General features: G+C 48.2%; 1 protein-coding gene across 1 annotated transcript; it reads left to right on the plus strand.

Moving 5' to 3' along the window:
- The first annotated feature begins 806 nt into the window (after positions 1 to 806).
- Positions 807 to 7,820, plus strand: LOC143369517 (uncharacterized). The gene is made up of 2 exons (XM_076813554.1): positions 807 to 1,732; positions 6,646 to 7,820. Exons 1-2 carry the CDS (start codon positions 1,530 to 1,532, stop codon positions 7,421 to 7,423), a joined length of 981 nt encoding a protein of 326 aa, XP_076669669.1. The 5' UTR covers positions 807 to 1,529; the 3' UTR covers positions 7,424 to 7,820.
- The last annotated feature ends 13,339 nt before the right edge of the window (positions 7,821 to 21,159 follow it).

Raw genomic sequence — 21,159 nt, forward strand, 5'->3', positions numbered from 1 at the left:
TTTATTTCGAGAAGTGGCCCTGCCTGTGCTCTGCATTGGCTGGACAAAAGCTGGGGTGGGAGGGGAGAAATTGCTGTGCACACCGCGGTGCATTGTCACGAGGGAACGTGTCGCGGGGATACGAGGAAAAAGAATTGACAGCAACGCAGTATTCTTTAAAATTAATGCCACCTGATATTGTGTTATCAATCTGAATTATATTTCTAGAAGAATAAAGAGTGATCCTAAGAAAATTCATAACCCTGAACCAACATACTTCGAATCACAATGAAGCGTCATTAAAACAATATAATGACGACTTATAAAAAGATATTGAAGCGGAAGAGAAGATGCTTTTTATAGGAAGCCGCCCATCGATCGCGCAATTGGATCACGTCCGCGCAACGACGGACCTATTCTACTTAACGCCGGAGAATCAATCCTGGACGTATTGTCTACCACGACCCACCAATGTCCCGGATGCTGCCTGACCGTCGGGGATCGCCGAAAAGGTCAGAAAAACGGTAGTACGATAATCTGCGTAACAGAGACACACCGGTGTGCACCCCCTTCTCCCGGAATCGAAAGCCAGCAACGGCGAGGAGAGAGAGAGAGAGAATTGAGGAGCACGAGGAGCAGGAGGAACAGAGAGGAGACACCTCCACCTGTTGAACTCGCCTGTATCCTCCGTCCGCCATGTCGGCGAAGGAGCCAATCGTGGGTGTCCATTAGCCGTGGACCATGGTGGGAGAGGAGGAAGATTCCTGGTTGGCCGATCCTTGTTTCCACCGCGTCCCACGAGCCTCCAGCTACTCCGCGGCTCTCGATTCCACCCTGTCTTCATCCCAGACCCGACGTCGCAGAGGTCCTGACGGATCCTGGCCACAGTCCTCGTCACAGTGCCCATGAGACGGTTCCTTGGTTCTTCGACTCTGTGCTACCCTGCCTGCTTGCCACGCGAGCTGGAACGCGACGTGAGACGTCCACCCGAGCACTGAACGGACCCGGAGGCTTGGCTGAATCACTGGTGACGTTCGCTGAGAATCGAAACTGGGGGGGGGGGGACGATCTCGTGAGCGGCTGATAGACCCAGAACGATGGGGGTTGGTTACGGTGGGAGTTTTGGAGCGGCGACTGGAGAACCACGAGGAGCGGCCGTTTAGAGAACACTAAAGGGGTTGATGATCTGCTTGAGAGGCTTGGAGCGAGAGGACCATGGCTACTGAAAGAACGAGGGCGCTGGGAGGCTGTCAATGTAGTTGATTTCACTGTGATCGAAGTATAAAAATCGCTGAACCGTGTGCTGCGGGAAACGTCGATCTTCACGGCCCACGCGATTGGACGTCGCAGGGGTTAGTAAGAGGTGCGTTTGGATGTTCGGCAAAGGTCTGCAGGCGATTCGAGGAGGATGAGACAAGAGGCTAGTGAAGGGGTGGGGGATTTTCTGTTGATGGAAAGACGCGGAGGTATGACTCCGTTAGAGGGAAGTAATTAGAGGCGAGTCGGTGGTAATTGTCACGCGGAAGCTTGAGATTGAGAGGCAGGTCGAGATGTCGTCGAAAACCCTGCACAACGAGCACATTAAACGGCCGATGAACGCTTTCATGGTGTGGTCCCGCGGGCAGCGACGGAAGATGGCCCAGGAGAACCCGAAGATGCACAATTCCGAGATCTCCAAGAGGCTCGGGGCCGAATGGAAGCTGCTGAGCGAGAGCGAGAAGCGGCCCTTCATCGACGAGGCGAAGAGATTAAGGTGAGCAATAATTGCGATTTGTAAATGACACCCTGATGGATGCAATGGACGGCGAACATCGTTCTGTAGAGGGTGGTTTTCAATTCCACGCTAGTACGAGGTGCACGTTCACGTGACAGATGTAGAAGAAGAATTTTATACGATCATACGTTGCCCGGGGTATATTTTCTAAGTTGCAAAGGTTTGGAGGCAGGGGTTGATGCGCGTTCGTTTTAACATAAGAGTTAAATTACATTTCACTCGTCAGGTTCCGTTGCATCGTTTGAACTTCCTTCTCTACTTCGTTTCTCTAAAATTCTTCTCTGATCGCACGATTTTTCTTCGCGCGCTAATTGCTCTTTAGTCACGTGTGACCCCACGAACGAAAATTACCGCATCGAAGCGTATCTGCAGTAAACGATGAGGTGGGGGATCAAAAACGAGAAAGGGGACCTCGTAGTTCATAATACGGTACATTGTTGCTAAAGCTAAGGGCGTGCTGCGCTAAGCTAAGGGGTGGAATAGGGCGAAGCAAGTGGTATTTACGGAGCCGGGAAGGGGGCAAGCCTCTTTATTACCGTCCCTGAATATTTAATCATTGTTATGAGTTTATTTAGCTGGACGAATGATGAACAGGTCGAAGAGATTCTATTGATGAATAGCTTTCATCGTTACTTTTTAATTACGCTTCTCGTCGGCGGAGATGGCGAAGTTAATACGCAAGGAAAATTGCTAGAGCAACAACTACCAGGGATCCCAAATATTTCTGTTTGAAATCCAGAGTTGGAAATTTAAAGATTGGAGTGGAAATCAATTCTCAAGTCAATTCTCTTTGAAATTAGCAGTTATGACACGACGTATCGCATAGTAAAAGGGAAATGAAAATGAAGGGAACTGGAGAAAGAGAAAAACAGTGAAATAGGAATTAATTTAAAAGTACGATGCTTAAAGAGGACGAGAAAATTCGAGTTTCGAGAAAATGGCAATATAGACGCATGATAGGAGGCTGTGGTGAAATATAAACTCTAGTGAAGAATCAGCCGCCGCGGCGGTGGAGCTCGTAAAATAAATAATGGGATAATAAACTCGATTCTTCCAAAGCGCTTCATCGCCGATTCGCTTTCAATTGCCAAGTGTCCGTTTTACTCGATGCCTGAAAAAAAAAGGAGAAGGAGAACAGTAGAGTCAGATAGGACAGTCCATTATACCAAACCAACGCAACATTGAATCCGTTTTTCCGTCAATGGTCGCGATCGAATCTACGGAAAAAAAAGTGAAAGAAAATTCGCCGTTGATAGCCGGGTGGGTGGCATTCATCGTTCATTTTCTAGCGATCCGTAACAATTTTGTGCTCGAAACCTAGCACAGTTTCGCGTATTGCTTGCGTTTCAACTGCTGTACAGAAAATATCGTTATATCTGAACCGAATTATCGGATATCGGGCGCTGCATTGTCGACCTTTCAGCTTACGTTTCTCCCAGTTCCTTGTTACCTTAAAAAGACTGCTTCAACAATTCCACACAAATTATCCTCCCTCTTCGATCACAACACGTTTCTCCTTCGAAATGCTCGCCACAGGTATCCTTGTCCGCTTGGATCTAGAGAAGGAATCTACGAATCGAGAGCAAAAGCGGACTAACCCACATTTGTTTGCGAAATTGAGTTAGTAGCAATAATGTACCCCAATAGGATGTACTAATCAAACAAATAAAATAGGAAAAATTAATTTCTTTCAATGTACGTGAATCTGTTTTTGCTCTCTATGCCTCGATTCTTCAATCAAACGCAACCCACCCTTTCGAAGCCATATTTCTTCCACCGCACCACGACCCTTGAAAACTTCGAACTTTAACCTCCTCCCTCGACCATCTCCCGCAAAAACCAGCCTCCTCTATCGCCAGCCGCGGAACAAAGTAAATACAAAATCGACAGCCTCCCCGAGTGGCCAGGAACCGCCTTGCAACCCCGATATTCATTTGCTCCGCAGGAAACGTATCTCAGAGGGGGTCGCGGGGGTGGATTGGGCGCCGGGAGGGTAAGAGAGCGGTCGCGGTGACAGAGGGAGTGAAAATTTCGGGGGTAGAGACGGTGTGTAACGGCGAATCCGCTTTTCTGGCGGATGGCAGCATCGCTGACGACTTTGGTAACGGCTCCGCGCGGGAAGAGGGGTAGCGGGAGGTCGGACGGTCGTAAAATAAAGAGGAGAGGGGCCCCGATAAAAGTCGTTCCCCTGGAGCCCGCGCTTCTGGTAGGAGCGGGTTCCCCTGGAGCCGAGCCGTCACTGGCCCGACGTAATCTGTCCGTTCGTTCACGGCGACTCACAATGTGGCCCCCGAGATAACAAATAAAGCCCCATTGTCGCAATTGTGTGGATTTAAAAGGATTTGCGCGGCTCCTCTGCCGGCCCCTACCCTTTTCCCGCCCTCCTCCAACGCCCCCGCACCCCCTTAGACCCTCGCACCCGCGGCTGTTCGTTGGCTGCGTCGCTGCCACTGCTGCTGCCTGTCCGACGATTCTTCCCTCGGCTCCGCCACCCTCTTTTCACCGGCTCCTCCTGGCCGTTGTCTCTTCGTGCCCGTTTTCGCGACGATGGCCAAGGAGAGCCGGAGAGAATGGAAACGGCACCGAGGAGATTCGCGGAGCGCCCAGCCGGGGGTTGGAGGACGAAAGTGGAAGTTGTAAGAAAAATACTCCGACGTCGGAAGTAGCGTTAAAAGTATTTCGGAGCGAGGAACCGCGATTGTCGAGCCGCGAATAATCTAGTTGGCGAAAGGGTTGAATTTCACCGGAAAGATCGGCAAGCAGGGATCGCGGGAGGCCGCCCGATCGTTGCGGCACAATGACATTTATGACGAATCGTTACACTAATGACGCTCGCGGAGCACCGGCGGACAATCGTGACTAATTGTTATTGTTTCTTGTTGCGGGGGCCGCGAGCGCAGCTACCGCGCGGCTTATGTCCACCGATATGATATAACGCGTTGTTTATCGCGCGGTTGGGAGCGGTGATGCTCCGCGAACGACGGTGTGCTGGTGTTGCCGGCAACGATGCTGCCCCGGCAATGGTGGTCGCCCGGTGATGGCGGTGGAGGGCTCCCAGCGAATTGTAAAGATTACGCCCGATGTTTATGCATTTATGCTGAATTATTGTCGGCGGGGCTTTACCGATGTTTATGCTGATTTACGCTTTGTGCTATCTGCCGGGACACATTGTCCCGGAATTATTATTCCGCTGCGTCACTCTCGCCGAGAGCGCGCCGAAATTTCGGGATTTCGTTCGCGGATCGGAAAATTTCTCACCCTCCGCCCCACGATCCCCACCGGAACGCTGGTTCGATCGCGATCCGCAGATCCACGCGATTCGATCGTCCCCGAAAGAAATCCTCCGCGTCGCGGACGCTTGTGTTCTCGCGAAGATTAACGCAACATTTTTTGGGAAAGCTCTCGTTGCTTCTGACTTCGCAAATCCATCGGGAAATGGAGACGTGCCGAGAACGTTGGCGGAGAGTCCCTCCGTGAACTGCTCGAAATAATTCGCGTGTTCTCTCCCCCACATTGTGTAGGCGTTTCCGCTAGGATTGCCCGCGAAACGGTTCGCGGTGGTAGGGAAAAAGTGTTCCCGCGGCCGTGAAACAGCTATCTCTCTCGCTTTCTTTTATCTACGCGAGGCGAGGCATAAATAAGGACTGCGTTTGTGCGCCTCTTGGACACATAATGGAGTATTATGCGACGCAGATACCACGGGTCCTCTGACTCTTCCCTTCCTCCCCCCTCGCTGCTTGAGCAGCCCCTGCCGAGCCGTCGCCTGCGCCTCCAGCCGGGGTGTGTGTACAAGATATTTACTACAAATACCCGCGGTGGTCCCGTATCGTGTTCTAGCACCACGATAATACGTCCCTTTGTACGGATAACGGTGTCGAGAGCAAAGTTTACTGAATTCTGAAGTGTCGTCGTCGTTGCCGTGCGATTCTTCGCGTGATAACGCGCTCCCCTGGATTATCGAAGGTAGATACCAGGTGGAGATCATTGTCTAAGCTTGTTCGAGGCCCAGCTCGTGGAGAGCGAGATAACACGGGTGTCTCCTTAAGGGGGAACACCACTGTGACCGCCGGAAAAGTAAGCCATTTTTAGGATTTTTTTTCTGGCATAATTTACAGTTTTCATAGGAAAATTGTATTACCTACCTTTAGTACGCTGTCTTAAGAGACTATAGAAAAAAAATAAATAGAAAAACATGCATAAGTTTTAATATATTAATTAATCTTCTAGACCCCCACACGCGAACTGGTCGAAGGTGTAACTATGGAACAGCAGGTCCGAAATCAAATTTCATTTTTTTCTTATAAACTATATGAGTGTAGTTTCCGTGGTACGTACGGATTCTTTGATTGAAAACAAATGTTTTGAAATACGCTCGAAAAACTGTCCATCTTATTCGAGGAGTTTTGAAACTTTTCTTGTAAAGCGCACCATTTCTACAAAAATAATTTGTTGAAGAAATCGGTACGTACAACGGAAACTACACTCACATAGTTTATAAAAAAAAATTAAATTTGATTTCGGACCTGCTGTTCCACAGTTACACTTTCGACCAGCTCGCGTGGGGGGGTCTAGAAGATTAATTAATATATTAAAATTTATAGATGTTTTCCTATTTATTTTTTTTTTGTATAGTCTCTTAAGACAGCGTACTAAAGGTAAGTAATAAAATTTTTCTATGAAAACTGTATATTATTCCTGAAAAAAATTCATAAAAATGGCTTACTTTTCCGGTCGTCACAGTGGTGTTCCTCCTTAAGGTGCTTAAGGGGTCATGCTTCGGGGAATATGGAAATAAAAATTAGAATATATATACAAAACCTATCGTTCGACTGACGATGCCCGTAAATCGAGCGACAAAAAGCTACTAACAGATTGCAATATTTTCTTTACAGGGCCCTTCACATGAAGGAGCATCCGGACTACAAGTACCGTCCCCGCAGGAAGCCCAAGTCCCTGGTGAAGAAGGAGAACAAATTCGGCTTCTCGATATCGCCCCTGATGTCCTCAGGTGAAACCCTAAGCAATATATCGAGGGGCCTGCTGCCGCCGTTGGCGCCCCCCTCGCATCACGCGCTCATGAGCCACGAGGACCTCAAGATCCCCCGTTTCTTCCCGCCGTTCCCGTACCCGCTCTACCCCATCCAGCACAAGCTGGGAGAGGAGTTCAACAGCGGCAAATTAGCGGCGGATCTGGCCTTCCAGGCGCTGTACGGCGGCAGTACCTTCTACTCCAGCCACCAGACCATGTCCTGGCCAAGCTTGTCCACGTCCACCTGCCTCCAACCGAACTGCGGCTGCCCCAGCCCACCGAAAGACCCTAAGAGGCCTTACTTGCCGGCCAAATTGGAGGAGAGACCGTTCCCCAGCCCAGGGAAGCCGGAGGACGACGGCTTCCCGTCGGACAGAGACTCGAGCAGGGACGAGCCGCGATACAGAAAGCTCGAGGACGACGGATTCTCGTCCGCCGTGGACAGACACCAGGAGGACAGGTCCCAGGATCGATTCTCCTCGTCCTCGTCCTCGTCCCCGATCGATCAGACGGAGAAGATCGCCAGCACTGTGTCCTCGACGACGCCGACGGCCACCGCGAAGGTCGAGAGCGCGTTCTCGGTACAGAATCTCACCTCCTCCAGCTCGAACTTGGGCGCTCATCGCGGCCACGTCATATGAAGGCCGCTCCCGGTTCTCCCGGACCTAAACTTCCGGGGGAACCTGGTACCGGCCGGATGGCCGACTACTGACTGGTGGAGGATCCCGCCGATGCTGTCGCCGATCCCCCAGGCGACCGTCACGAACCTGAGCACGTCGGCGAAGGAGGACGAGGGCCAGTTCCAGGAGGAGCAGCAGCAGAGGAACTCCGCCGCGGCTAGGTCGAGGAGCCTACATATGGCCAACGTGCAGTGATCCGCGGACATGAGCGATGACTGAGCAGTGGGACTTCGTTGGTCAGTTGAAAACAGTGCCCGCAGATTCGGGAACGGTGACTATTGGTAGAGACGCTGCAAGTATCGGGGGTGGAAGGATTGCAGCGAAGATAATCTGCTTCGCTCTTAGGCATTGATACATTAACGTGGTTATACATAGTCAGGAGGCCGAGAAGAGGTGAATGCTTGTGAATTTTTTTTTTAAAAACGGAAGCATATATTTTCACAGAACTTTTTGCACTTAAAAGAGTTACATTTGAAGAACATTTGGTAATTTTTTGTAGAAAAATATTTATGTTTATAATAAAAATACAACGACATCCAAGAAGTCTGTTTAAAAACGGTGAGCAAGGTATCTCAAAAACTACTGCACCAATCTTTCTGAAATTTTGTGGGCTTATTTTTTATATAAAAATCTACCGAATGACGGAAGAATTTTTTTCAACATATAGTTTCGATTATATCAACGAAAAATGACTTCATGGTTATCACTAATGGACGTTTTTCGTTGATAACATCGAAACTATATGTTAAAAAAAATCCCTCCATCATTCAGTAGATTTTTATATACAAAAAAGGCCACCAATTTTCAGAAAGATTGGTTCAGTAGTTTTTGAGATATTTTGCTCGCCGTTTTTAAAAAGCCTTCTTAGATGCCGTTGTATTTTTTATATAAACGTAAATATTTTTCTACAAAAAAAATACCAAATTTAAATGTCTCCTTTAAGTACAAAAAGTTCCGTAAAAAATATGCTTCCGCTTTTTCAAAAAAAAATTCACAAACATTCGCCTCTTCTCGGCCTCCTGACTAGGTATAACCCTTAAAGGGATTGGCTGCGTGTCAGAGTGTCTCGCTGCATTCCACCCGCGATAACTGGAGGGAGAGTTAGGTTAAATCGGCACGGGGTGTACTGTGCCCTGTACCGACTGATAGAACGAAGCCAGGTTTCATCATTGACAAGTTAGTGACTGCTCTGGGTCGAAGCTTCGACTCCGTGAGCCCTCGTAAATCCCCGAAGAGTTTGAAAGGGAAGCGTCGGTCTTTTCCACGAGAAAGTCGAGCGTCGCGAGCGATACGTCGAGGAGAAGGGACGCCCGGTCTCGTTCGCGCCAGATCGAACTGCTAGCGAGAGAGGAAGCCCAGTGTCGCGCAATCGTCGCAAAGAATTCGTTACGCGAGCCGTCGGTGGATAGCAGCGGCGAATCGATAACTCGCCACGGCCGAAATCCCACAAAGAGATGCCGGGCGAAAGGGTCCTTTTCTGTCGGAGCGCGTACAGGATGCCAGGAGAGTCCGATTTTGATGAGATAACCAACCCTCTCGTGGCACATATTACCGCGAGCCAAAGCATCGGGACGAGAGGACAGAGCGCGCGAGGATGGAGAGCGCGAGCGGGGGCCAGGCTCGTACGGGAGCAGAGAAAAAAACCTCTTCCAGCGGAGGCAAATCTCTTCTTTGGTAGCCGGCCATGCGAAATAAGCCACAACGTTCTGAATGCTAACGTAGATGCGACGATGGACCTGTGTGCACGCGTTATACCACCCCCTTTTTCCCACCCCTACCCGCGAGATGATTTCATTGCGTCGCGGTGGCCGGCGTCGCGCGCATCGATACTGCAACTTTTTCCAATATTTCGCCTGTTCCTTTCTGCCCTTCCTTTTCCCGCCGCCTGTCAGATGTTTCCACCCCCTTGTAATTGCTTGCGCCGCCGCGCGAGGATTATCAGGGGACGGACGCTAAGTGAATTGGTTAGCGTGGACATTTCTGGGGGAGGGGGAAATTGGTGGAGCGTTTGTGATATGTGGACGCGGGGCTCAAAGCCTGTAGCTTCTCGTGCGTTGACACGGAATTTTAATTCCTCAACGAAATTTAAAACGCCAGGGTTGCAGGGGATTGTTTGAATTCGTTGCGGGCGTAAGGAAGAGGCGTTCTCGTAGCTTTATCAAGCTCGACTTTGGGATCGTTTTAATGGAATTAGTTTAGTTTTTCACCCCCGGAATCTCGATAAGGTGAATGTCCCAATTTCTGCTCGTTTAAGAGGTTACTCGTCGGAAAGAGGGTGTAAAAAATTTGTTTGTGATCAAAATTTGCAGAGTAATTGATTAAATCTTTAATAACAAATCAACCAATTCAAAAACTATTTAAGAAAGATATTTCAAGATTGTTAACTATTAGTAATTTCTAATTAAATATAATGCTTTAAATGTCCGTATTTCTGCTCACGAAAAATAGCGATGTACGTATTTCTACTCACCATTTGTACCAATTTCTGCTCGCATAATATGTTGCCTTTTCAGGTTAAAATAAGTTACATCTTTTATGGAGATGTTTCTTAACACAACAGTAAAGCATAAAATAATGATAAACAAAAATTAAAATGCCTTCGAATAGAAATAGAGGTTACAGCATATTTTGAATTGTCAGGTGATGTTGCTAAAATTTTGGTGAGTAGAAATTCGGACCTAATCACCTGTTTTCTACTTAAAATAATCAAGAATAGTAAACAATCTACATCCAGAGCACAATACGGTATCTGTTTTTGTTATTAAATAAGAACTTTTACTGCAAAAACTATTTTCTGCCCAATTATCGAATACAAATAGTGACCCTGTTCCTACCACAACCAGCTAAAACACGGTTGAAAAATCACGAGTCTCTCATTTTTAAAGTTTTTCGTTGCTGACGCTGCACTTTGATTAGCCCCAAGCTCGTGCAACACTCGCGTAAATGTTCAAACAATTTAGAATTACTTTGTTGCAACTACAGTACAAACGTGACGCTTATAATAATAAGAAAAATACGAAATGTGCAGAAATTGGGACATTCACCTTACCGTCGACGGCGGCGATCGACGCCCGAGCGTCAGCAGACCAGAATGGCAGCTAATTTCCAACGGGACACTTTCACCTATAGAGAATGTATACTAAATCGTAACGATCGTAGGAAATCGCGGTGCCCCGTGTCGCGTAGCAGGATTGTACAGCGGGGCACGCGGTAACTATAAAATATAAAAGCATATCTAAAGGATAGAAACATATCTTTACAGTATATACAGTACGTAAGTTCCTCGGCCACCGTTCTTGCCGTAAACGAAGACGAAGAATGTAGCGATCGTATAATCCGTCGAGTTTCCCGTTAACCTCGGCTGCGTTAACCTTCCCCGAAGCGACACGCACGCAATTATTGTTAACTATTGCTGTAATATAACGCGACGTTTGTAAATAAACTGAATCTTAATCGAAGGCTTCGCTTGTTCATTTCCTCGACGAGAGAAAAGAAATCCGGAGTCGTTAATCGACTTCGCGCTATTCAGAAATATAGATTCAGCGAGGAGTCCTTGACCCGCGACCCCAAAAGAGGCAAGGGTCGATGGAGAAAAGGTCGAGCATTCCCAGCGAGGCACCTACGAATTGGTAGGACTAATCGGGGGTGGTATGTGGAGGAATCGTCGTGGAGGAAAATCTCGGGTACGAGAGGGAGGGAACCTTCCCGCCATCCCCTTTGCACCCTCCACCCACCCTCCACCCACCCTCCACGGTTGCGTCGTGTTTTATTTCTGATAGCGACGCCTCCGTCGCCGCGGCGAGGACATTATCGCCACCGCGAAGGACCCTTTCTTCCCCCATAAAGGCAATCACGCTTTCTTCGCGGCGAGATAACAGCAGAATGGAGAGCCAGAAACGTCTCCGTGCGCACGAGCGAGTTTCACCACGATTCTATAACTCTTCGCTTGCCCTCGGAACGAACCAAGACCGATCTCCACCCCTCCATTCACCCTCCTGCGACGGAGCCTTCCATACGTTCGAGCCAGATTTCCCATTAAATTCACGATTAAGTAAATTAAAAGCTGGATCGAATTAAAATTCTGTTCCAAACGAAGCTAACGATAAGCTAATTGTCTCCGAATCGCACCGGAGTTTTCAAACAAGGGAACACCCGCACAGACATCCCCGCGATTTCTCGCGTCCCCGTTTACCTTGGCGCACAGGGGGATGAAAATGCGAACGTTCGACAGGGACACCCTGGAAAAATCCGCATCCAGTCGCAGAGGAATTCTCGCCTGGACGGTGGGAAGGGGTTGTCTTCGCGCTGGGAGAAGTTTTCCGCGGCGCGCACAAAGGGCGAAAAGGGGGTTGGTCGGGGCGTCGACTGGCGGCTGGCCGAAGAAGTCTAGGCGCTCTCCATTAGTATGCGCGGAAGTGCTGCTCGCTCGATTGTGGCAGGTATTGTCGGGGAAGAATGTCCTCGTTGCCGAGCTCTGTACCTAGCCAGAGACTGCAGCCTTCGGGTAAGGAGGCACGAATCCAAGTCGAATGTAATCACTTTCGAATCGGAACCATCCGACCCGCCCGCGCGCTCCTCCCCCGAGACTCGCTTCTTTCCGCACTTCCGGTCGTTCCTCACGCTTTCGGTGGAGACTTTAAACGGTCGCTGCTGGCGCGCTGCTTAACAGTGCGCGGATCGGTAAACGGCAAAGATTTCATGTTCCGAATTATTCACTTTGCGTGTACGTGTAATATAAAGAAAATAAAGACGGGGTGGTACAGAGGAAGCTGTTGCGTTCCCTTGGTTAGAGAGTAATCCCTAAAACTTGTAAAAAATTCCTCCCCCAAAGATGATTCCTCGAGGATCCCTAAGCCGCGTCACAGCTTCTCGTGGAGCCGAACGGTTCGAGAGCAAGGAGGCGGTACGCGCCTCGCTGGACATTTTAATTGCGTCGGTGCGCAATTATATAAGCGCTTTCGAGAGAAACAGAGAGGGCTGGAGCGCACGAATCGTTTGATTGCGGAAAATGACGGGCGACGATGGCGCGAGTGGAAGTTTTGAGTGGGCGTCGGTCCTGGCAGACAATGAGGCATTCAGGGGTGGCATTGTCGGGCCGACAACTGCGTTACCGTAGACAAACCCGAAATCACCGGCGCTATCGCCGTCCCAGATCCGATTATGCGAATAACAAAATGCAGCGAAACTAGGGCTGCAACGGAGGGGCGGGAACAGGGTGGCGAGATGTTTGTTAATAGCGTTGCTGCCGCATGATGGAACCTGCAGCCTTTTTCTTCGACTCCAAAGTCGTTCGCGATATGCTCCTGAAGCTTATGTGTTCCACTTTCTCTATTAAGGGGAGGTTCCGGTCAAAAAATCGATTTTTCTTATTTCGTTTTTCGAATGTTCAACCTGTTAGGGATACATGTTTAAAAGGATTTGTTGAAATTCGTAAAAATACAGAAGTCATAGGCATTCGAGTAGCGGAAAATGCATGGGGAACTCCACTCGGCACTCGCGTAAAACTTTAAACGCGTTTTTACCGAAACAGTGTTCTCAAATCGGTGAAACCTGTATCTCCAAAAGTTATTATCCGATTCGACTGAAACTGTTTTACTTTGAGGAATATACTTCTGGCCCGTGGATAGACCAGTAAAATTTATAATTTTTAAAGGCGTTGAAAGGACGAAAAATATAGAGGAAAAGTGATTTCAAACTTCAAGTGTCGTTATTTTCTCAGAAAACAGTTTCTGAGAAAATAAAAAAATTTTGTAATTCGTTCTGGTCTAGTCCACGAGCGAGTTTCATGTCCTTTAATAATCTGGCATTGTTTTTTATTTTAGACCAATGGTTTAGATGCTACTGGTTCCACCGATTTGCATTAATTTTTTTACGCCTCGACTTTAAGGACTCCCCAGTGTCGTCTGCAATGCAAAGGAAAATTATAGTTTGATTATTTCATTTCTAGCAATTGCATTTCAGGTACATTCCATCAAACAAGTTAATGATAAATCATCAAATATTCAATAAATTAGCAAAATAAGATAAAAAAAATAAGAGCGAATTCAACTGAATTTGCGATAAAAATACACAATTACCATTTCTGACTGGTTTTCATCACAGGAAAAAGCCTTATTAATATCTTGGAAGTGGATTAACTTTTGGCTAAGATTGTCACTGAAGATTATCCTTAAACGAGGGAAGGAAAAGGCTTCCATCAGCCCGATCGAAATTAATATCCCTAAAACCTATTCCGAAATACACAGTAATCCTCAAGCGCCACTTAAACACGTTCGACGTTGACTAAGACAATAAGCCTCGCGCCCACGGAGCATTCCAATGATCCTCCAATTAATTTAGCAACCAGGGACCATCAGATTACGCGTGTCCTCCGCGTCGAATCAACTGGGAAAACTGGGTCGAGGGAATATTCGGCTGCAAACTGGGTAACAGGTACGACGATCGGTGGAAAACAACGGGGGAGGCCTGGCCGTGGATCGCGTTCGGGGGCTACCGCGAGCAGAATGCCGGGTATAATTATGCATCAAGGGTCGTCAAGTCCGGCCGAAGTTGGCGAACTTGGTTAATTAGGAACGGTAGTCAGACGCCGCCCGACATTGTCCGGTACTGTTGACTTCCGGGCCTCTTCACGCCCGCCCAGCGAATCGTTCGAGGAGGGGGTGGGCGCGGGGTTGATTGTTTCATTGTTTCCGACCCCACTGTCAAATGCCACCGCCGTTGAATGGGGTTATTGTTGTTTCAGGCCGTGGCGCAGACAATCCGAGGGTTTTCGGGATCCCCGTCGACTCGCAGTTTAATGTACAGGCTCGTCGACTTCTCGACGACGCCCAACAATCGTTCCTCCCAAATTTCATCGACGAAGATAGGGGTATAATCGCGATGGGGAATAATTTGATTGACCAGAAAGTTCGAGTGCATGCACGCGGCACCGGCGCATTTTAAAAATCTGCGACGTGAATAGAACTCGATCCAGCGAATACCAGTTGAGAAATCCATGGCCCTCCGATCGCGGAGATGCTGCTGGTAACAAATTACGTTTTAAGAGAGGCCCCTTCGCGGACGCGGTCAGACAGTTTATCTCCATTCGTTCGCCAGCTTTTCGGGGGGTGTCAGCTGCCCCGAGAAGTAGTAAAATACTAGCCAGGGCAACATTTCACGGACGGATCTCCACGACCCGGGCCGATACCATCGTCGCATTTCCCGTGGACGCTCATATATAAGGTAAACTTATGCCGAGCGTAAATTCCCTGGTATTGGCCACCGGCTATCTTATCACGGCTACGCTTTTCCAGCGGGCCGCCGATAGACCATGCCCAGACATTATGCGAAATTGAAAAACCGAAAGCGACCGGGCGGACTTCCGGCCAAGATGAGCAGCGAGACCGCCGGAGGGTGGGCGATCACGGGAATAAAATCGATGGATCGACGGGGGTTCCAACTGATATCGCAATAAGGGGTGCTCGCTAGGACGCCCTAGAATATCCAGCGCGGAGATGAATTAATTTTTAAGGAGAGGTGCGCCTCATTTCGCCCGAGAAGCTCCATTGAAATTAGTAAAAGTTTGCACCCTTAAACACGGCCTGATGCATTACAAAAAATTACATTTAAAACGATGGAATATTCGCCAAAAGAAACGTAACCGTGGGCAAAATTCGAAAGCAAGAAAATCGATCGCGCAAGAGTGATTACTCCTCGGGAAAGAACCCATGTCCCAGAGACTAGGAAGAATCGCGTGCAGGTCCGCCGTCCTGTCCGAAGGTGGCGAGAGAAAAAAAGATGGTGGAGGTTTGCAGGAAGAGCCATTCCACGGACACTTCATCACGATTTAACGCCATAAAAGTGGAATAAGGCCCGACGCCGGTGATGCCCCGACACCTTCTCCCGCGGATTGGAAACAAAATGTCGTAAAATATCGGGCGTGGAGGGCTTCGCACCGTTTACCTCCCCCTCGATTCGCCGCTCGTTCCCGACGCGTTGTAACGGGTGAGCAGAGAGCGACGGATATAAAATCGCGGCTGGCGCAGGGGCTCGCTGCGGCGGTAAATATAAATAAAAATGGAAAGCCGGCCATAATGGCCGGTGGAAAGTATGACGCATACCTATACCCGCGGCTGTTTCAAATTGATATTTCGAAAGTGGCCCTCGATGCAGCCGTACACACATTCTTTCTCCGTGCTCTTTCTCTCCGCCTACCCTCCGCACTCCACCCATCGGCAACGCCAGTATCATTCTACCGCCTCGCTCCTTCCGGTTCCACGACGTCAGATACCGGTAGCTCCTCCACCCTCGCCGCTAACAGCGACTCCCTTTTTCTCTTTCACCTCTTCTCCCTCCCTTTCTTTCTTTCTTCTTTTTTTTCACGCCGGCAGCGCGCGATTTCTGGCCGCGGCCGAGGCGTCGAATTGATTTTATTTCCTTTCGGCGATTCTCAGCAGACCCGGCTTATCGCGGCGCAACCTCGGGCCCCGCCGCAGCCAATTCCTTCTCCCGACGGCGGAAAAATCGGGCCACTGTTCTGCGCGCCACTTCCGATCTCCCTTGGCCGCATGAAATAAGCGAAGCCAGTGTTACCAACCCTACGGATTTTTCCGTAGATCTACGGATTTTTTACTTTATCTACGGATCTACGGATTGCAAACTGAAATCTACGGATTTTTTACCTTAAATTATTTAATACTATTAATATGTATAATTTTAAAACTAAGGTAACTCGAAATTGATAAAACAAAAGATTCTGATTCTGATTGAAGAAATTATTTACTGTTTAATTTGACCCATTGATTTTACGATCAAACCGCCGATTTACTGCGGGTAGCTAAATTCCACTTCACTAGAACAGCTTTTGGTCACACTTAATCGCTGGAATTCAAGCTTATTTGAACGAGTACAATAGGAATTAGCAAAGTTGATTTCAGAATCTTTGCACATGAACCTTTTTAATTCCTTTTCGCGAATTTACGCCGAGACGGAAGGCTTTGGCGAAAACGACTTTCAGGGAAACATTATTCTTGGGAAAAGCTCTTGTACTGAAGCGGAATTAGTAAAAGTGGATTTCACAACTTTTGCACGTGAACTTTTTTCATAATTTCTGAATTTTTGTGGTGAAAATAATTTTTTTGAGGATGTTAGGGGAGGGTCGAGATATAATAATTCTAGAAAGGGTTTGGGAAAGGACGGTTTCCATGAGCAAGGGAATTAGCTTCCATCATACATGTAATAATTAACACTTACGAAGAAAATCCGTAGATCAACGGATTTTTCAAAGGGGGATCTACGGAATTCTACGGAATGTTGAACTTTTCTCTACGGACTTTCAAAAATCTGAGTTGGCAACACTGAGCGAAGCTCCCAGAGGGGATTCGATTTTCGGGGGAGCACGATTCTATCTGATCGCCGGTGGATATCTCGCCCCGTGTCTCTTGAATTTCGGGACGATTTTTGGAAAGCGTTCGACCGTTCTGCGACTCGGTTAAAGGGCGCTGCTGCGATCGCCACTTTCTTTGCGGCAGAAACGGAGTAAGGGATGGTATTAACAGGAGGCATTCGAGTTCCTCGAGCTCCGCAGAGGGAATTCTAATAGATTTCGAAGGCAATGGAAGCTCGAAATGGTCGCCGTCATGACTGACGTGGACTGGAAGGCGCCAGTAGCGCGAGTCAATCGCTTGACAAACGCGTAAACTCGAGGAGATTTGCCTGTCATTATCGTTTCCGTGACGACCCACTTTTGCTAACTCCGTCATAAATATGCAAATGGTTAAGTGGCTACCAATCGTTTACCGAGTCTATCACTGACAATTTTGCGGAACGGCGTGTACCTCGCGCTGCCCAAATTCTCGTGGGATTTAACTGCTTATGAGATACAGTGTTATACGACGTGCTGCATTATTGATCCACAGCAAGGTCGCTACTCTAAAATAACCAACTCGTAACTTTTGATGATTACCACCCCGGGGATGAAAGTAGAAGAAAACGGCACTTAGATGCCAGTAAGCTAATCGAACAGCATAATTCCCAAGTGACAAACGAAGATCTGTTCTCGCGATGGCGGGAGAGACACGCAGAACGTCTTAGAAGCGAAACTAAAGACGGGGTGGAAAAGTGTGTGCCTCGCTGCAAGGACTGGTCGCGTTCGCAAATTATTTTTCACGTGACAACAACACCCCTCCCCTGTACAAGCTCAGGAATCCATGCACCAATGGATATGCAGCTGAGGCAAAATATAATGCAACCGTTCGCTCTTCTCTCTTCTCTTCTCTGCGCTCTTCTATTTCCCCATGAGGGAGCCAACAAAGGAAGGATTTGTCGCGAAGCGAAGCTCCGCCGTCGACAAAACCTTACCCCCTCCCCCTTCCCTCCCCACTTCACCTGTCTATTCGTGCGCTTTGTAAAGCTTTTAGCCCATTACGAGAGCGTATGCGTTCGGCTCGTCGATTGATGTAATGCTATTCTTGCTCGCGCGCATATTTACGCCCGTCCGTATACCTTCGACGCGTGCTTTTAATATTCCGCGCATCGACGCAGCCTGCACCGTATATTTTGTACATCGACACTTCTCCCACCTGCGCGGGATAATGCTAGCAATTCGCATCGCGTGGAACACGTGGCGTTCAAACTCGCGTTACGAAAGGGAGAAACTTGAAATACCTAAAAACAGTCGCAAGCACGACTTCAAAATGAAATGAACAAAAAGAAACGAAGGTCCCCGCGAAGGAAGCGTGCTTGTTTAACGTGGAATGAATAATCTGAAACAGCGGCAAACACCGTGCAACAAGAGGCACCGTGCGACCGCCTCGAGAAAAGCGGAGAGAAAGGGGTGTGGAAAGGTAGCAACCGGGGATAAAGTGATTCGCGGCAATTAATCGTCCCTGTAAACGATAGCGTTTTCATTTTCGCTGATGCCCTCCGTCGCTCGGCTCACCGAGAGAATAATAATCTATCTTAAATAACCCGCGGGGGTTGAGCCGTCGCTGAAGGAGCGTCCTCCAACGGTCGAGCTCCGCTGGCAAGATGCTACGGCTGAAGTAAATGGCGAAAGCTAAAGTAATCTCGCCACTGAGAATTCAATTACTGCCGGTAAATGTGGCCGGAGATTTAAAAACAGAAATTATGGCCATCGTCGGTGGTATTACCCATCGCCGAGTGACTTTTCATCGCGACCCCCGATTGGCACCTGAACGAGCGGGCAGAAATTTTTTAACTGCTCCTTGCATTGGATAAGCCTACTCCGAATACTATAATATGGCGAATGTCCCAATTTCTGCTGATTTAAGGGGTCATGCTCAGTCGGGAGGCCTAAAAAAAGGGTGGTCTTTGGCAAATTTTTTACTCAAAAGCTATAACACATTTCTCAGAAAATCTTTTTTCCTTTTAAAGATTGCATCTAGTACCGTGCGTCGTATTTTTTTATTTAAAAATACTTATCAATAACAGTTAATAAGTAAATTTTTTGAATTTTTTATTTTAGATGATCAACTTTCGTGCAGCAGTGGTCACCGCAGAAGCCTTTTTTTAGAGAACCTTCAAGTGACAGACAATAACCCAGTTATTGATAAATATTTTTAAATAAGAAAAATACAATGCACGGTACTAGATGAAATCCTTAAAAGGAAAAAAGATTTTTTGAGAAATGTGTTATAGCTTTTGTACAAAAATTTGTTTGTTTGTGATCAAAATTTGCAGAGTAATTGATTAATTCTTTAATAATAATTCAACCAATTCAAAAACTATTTAAGAAAGATATTTCAAGACTGTTAACTATTAGTAATTTCTAATTAAATATATAATGCTCTAAATGTCCGCATTTCTGCTCATGAAAAATAGCGATGTATGCATTGCTCCAAGCTCGTGCAACACTCGCGTAAATGTTTAAATAGTTTAGAATTACTTTGTTGCAACTATAGTACAAACGTAACGCGTATAATAATAAGAAAAATACGAAATGAGCAGAAATTAGGACATTCACCTTATTCACACGACAGTCTACAAAAAATGAAAGCAACCCTTGACCCTCCAACTTTCCAGATTTAAAGCAAGATTCTCTCACCGTTGAATGGCACCCTTTACATAAAAACACACGTTCCCCAAGATTCTAATAGCCTGCCTCGCGTTTATCAGCGAGAAGAGCCCTGGCAACCACCCGAGAAGCATAAATCCACATGAAAAAAACCCGACCACCCCCTCGGTAAACAGGCTGCTCCGCGGGAACAAGCCGCGAGAGCCGTGTTCCTCGGCGACGAGCGATCCTGTCGATCCTTGATCGTCGAACACTCGCAGAGCCACGGGGTTCGAGGCCGGAATAGGATAGGAGCGAAGCGTGAAGAGGCAGTTATTGTGGGCGCTGGCGCGCGTCATTTGATCGCGCACAGTGGAAGCGGAGGCCCTGTGTGTGCACCATTTCCCTCCTGCCAGCGTTGTCGACCGATCCACACACACCCCACCCTCGTCTCCCTCGCCCTCCACCCCCCCAGCCTTCGAAGTTGCGCAACCCAGCCCGCAGGAAGGGTAGGTGGGCCAGCGGAGGGTGGAATTTACCCCGCAGGCCGGCCAACCTAATGGAAACAAGAAATTGCGGCAAACAGCGTTACCCACGCCTCGACGCCCCGTAAATATCGCGGTGGAGAGAGAGACACCCCGAAAGCGTCGCCCACAACTGCCCTCTGTCCTTGTCAAAGGATCCTCGGGATCGGCTGCAGCCTCCGGGGGGCCGAGCGGGGGCGCGCTGAAGGGGTGGCAACCGTCCAACGACAACCAACGACGTCTTCGACGATCTTTCCGCACGGTTGTTCGACCACTGTTCCGGGGGATGATCGATTTGTAAACGCGGCGGATCCTTCGGCTGGTTTGTTTCGATGATTGCGGGGATTCGATTTTCAGGGTAACGCGGGGTAGTTTGGACGATGGATAGAGCGATTCGAAGGGGTTGGAGAAGGGTGAAGGACGCTCGAAGGACTTTACTACTTAGGACTGTGCAATTTCAGTGTGCTAATTTGTATTTTTAAATTCCGAGATCGCGCGGCTCGCAATCAAGGTTCAACGATCCCACAGGGCACGAGGGAAGGGAGTGATCGCTACAATAGGAACGAGCAGCGGGAAGACGGTTCTGTAACGCAGCATCCGGAGGCTCGGACGTGTGCTCGAGTGGCCGGCAGAATCGTTCTCGGTGGAATCGCATTGGCCGCCGTCTATTTATCCGGGTATCTGATAATCGAGTTATCGATGCTTTCTTTTCATTCGATTCAACCGACGCCCAGAGAGGTGTCGCCGGCACTTCCGAGGGATCGGCTACGCTTCGAGTGCAATTTATTAGAGAAACTACTCGTGACGAAATATCGGCAGTCTCGCCCCCGCCACCCTTCGGAGACGGAATCTCCCGTGTTTGCGGAGAACGTTTGTTCTCCAAGCACGACTTTAGAACGCGCGATTCTCTCCTCTGTGATCGCCTCGATGTTTCCGACTATCCATCCCTCCGCCAATATTTATCCTTTCGTAATAATTCCGGTTTTCTGGGCACAGAATACGTCGACGCTTCGAAGAGGGATGACGATCGAAGAAAGTATTCCGAGTGGAAGGGAGTTTGACGATATAACATAATACAGAAATTAATTGAGGTATTTAAAACGAAAAGGGACTATGTAACCCACATTTAGGGACACAAGCGACTAACCCTGAAAATTCGTCCATTTTCCGATTTTGTGTTC

Source organism: Andrena cerasifolii, chromosome 6 (assembly GCF_050908995.1).
Source record: "Andrena cerasifolii isolate SP2316 chromosome 6, iyAndCera1_principal, whole genome shotgun sequence".
Taxonomy (NCBI): domain Eukaryota; kingdom Metazoa; phylum Arthropoda; class Insecta; order Hymenoptera; family Andrenidae; genus Andrena; species Andrena cerasifolii.

Bases quoted from the DNA above. Each gene is read 5' to 3' on its own strand.
- LOC143369517 (XM_076813554.1), top strand. From the start codon at position 1,530: ATGTCGTCGAAAACCCTGCACAACGAGCACATTAAACGGCCGATGAAC. The intron at 1,733-6,645 runs GTGAGCAATAAT...TTTTCTTTACAG, and splicing joins GACGAGGCGAAGAGATTAAG to GGCCCTTCACATGAAGGAGC.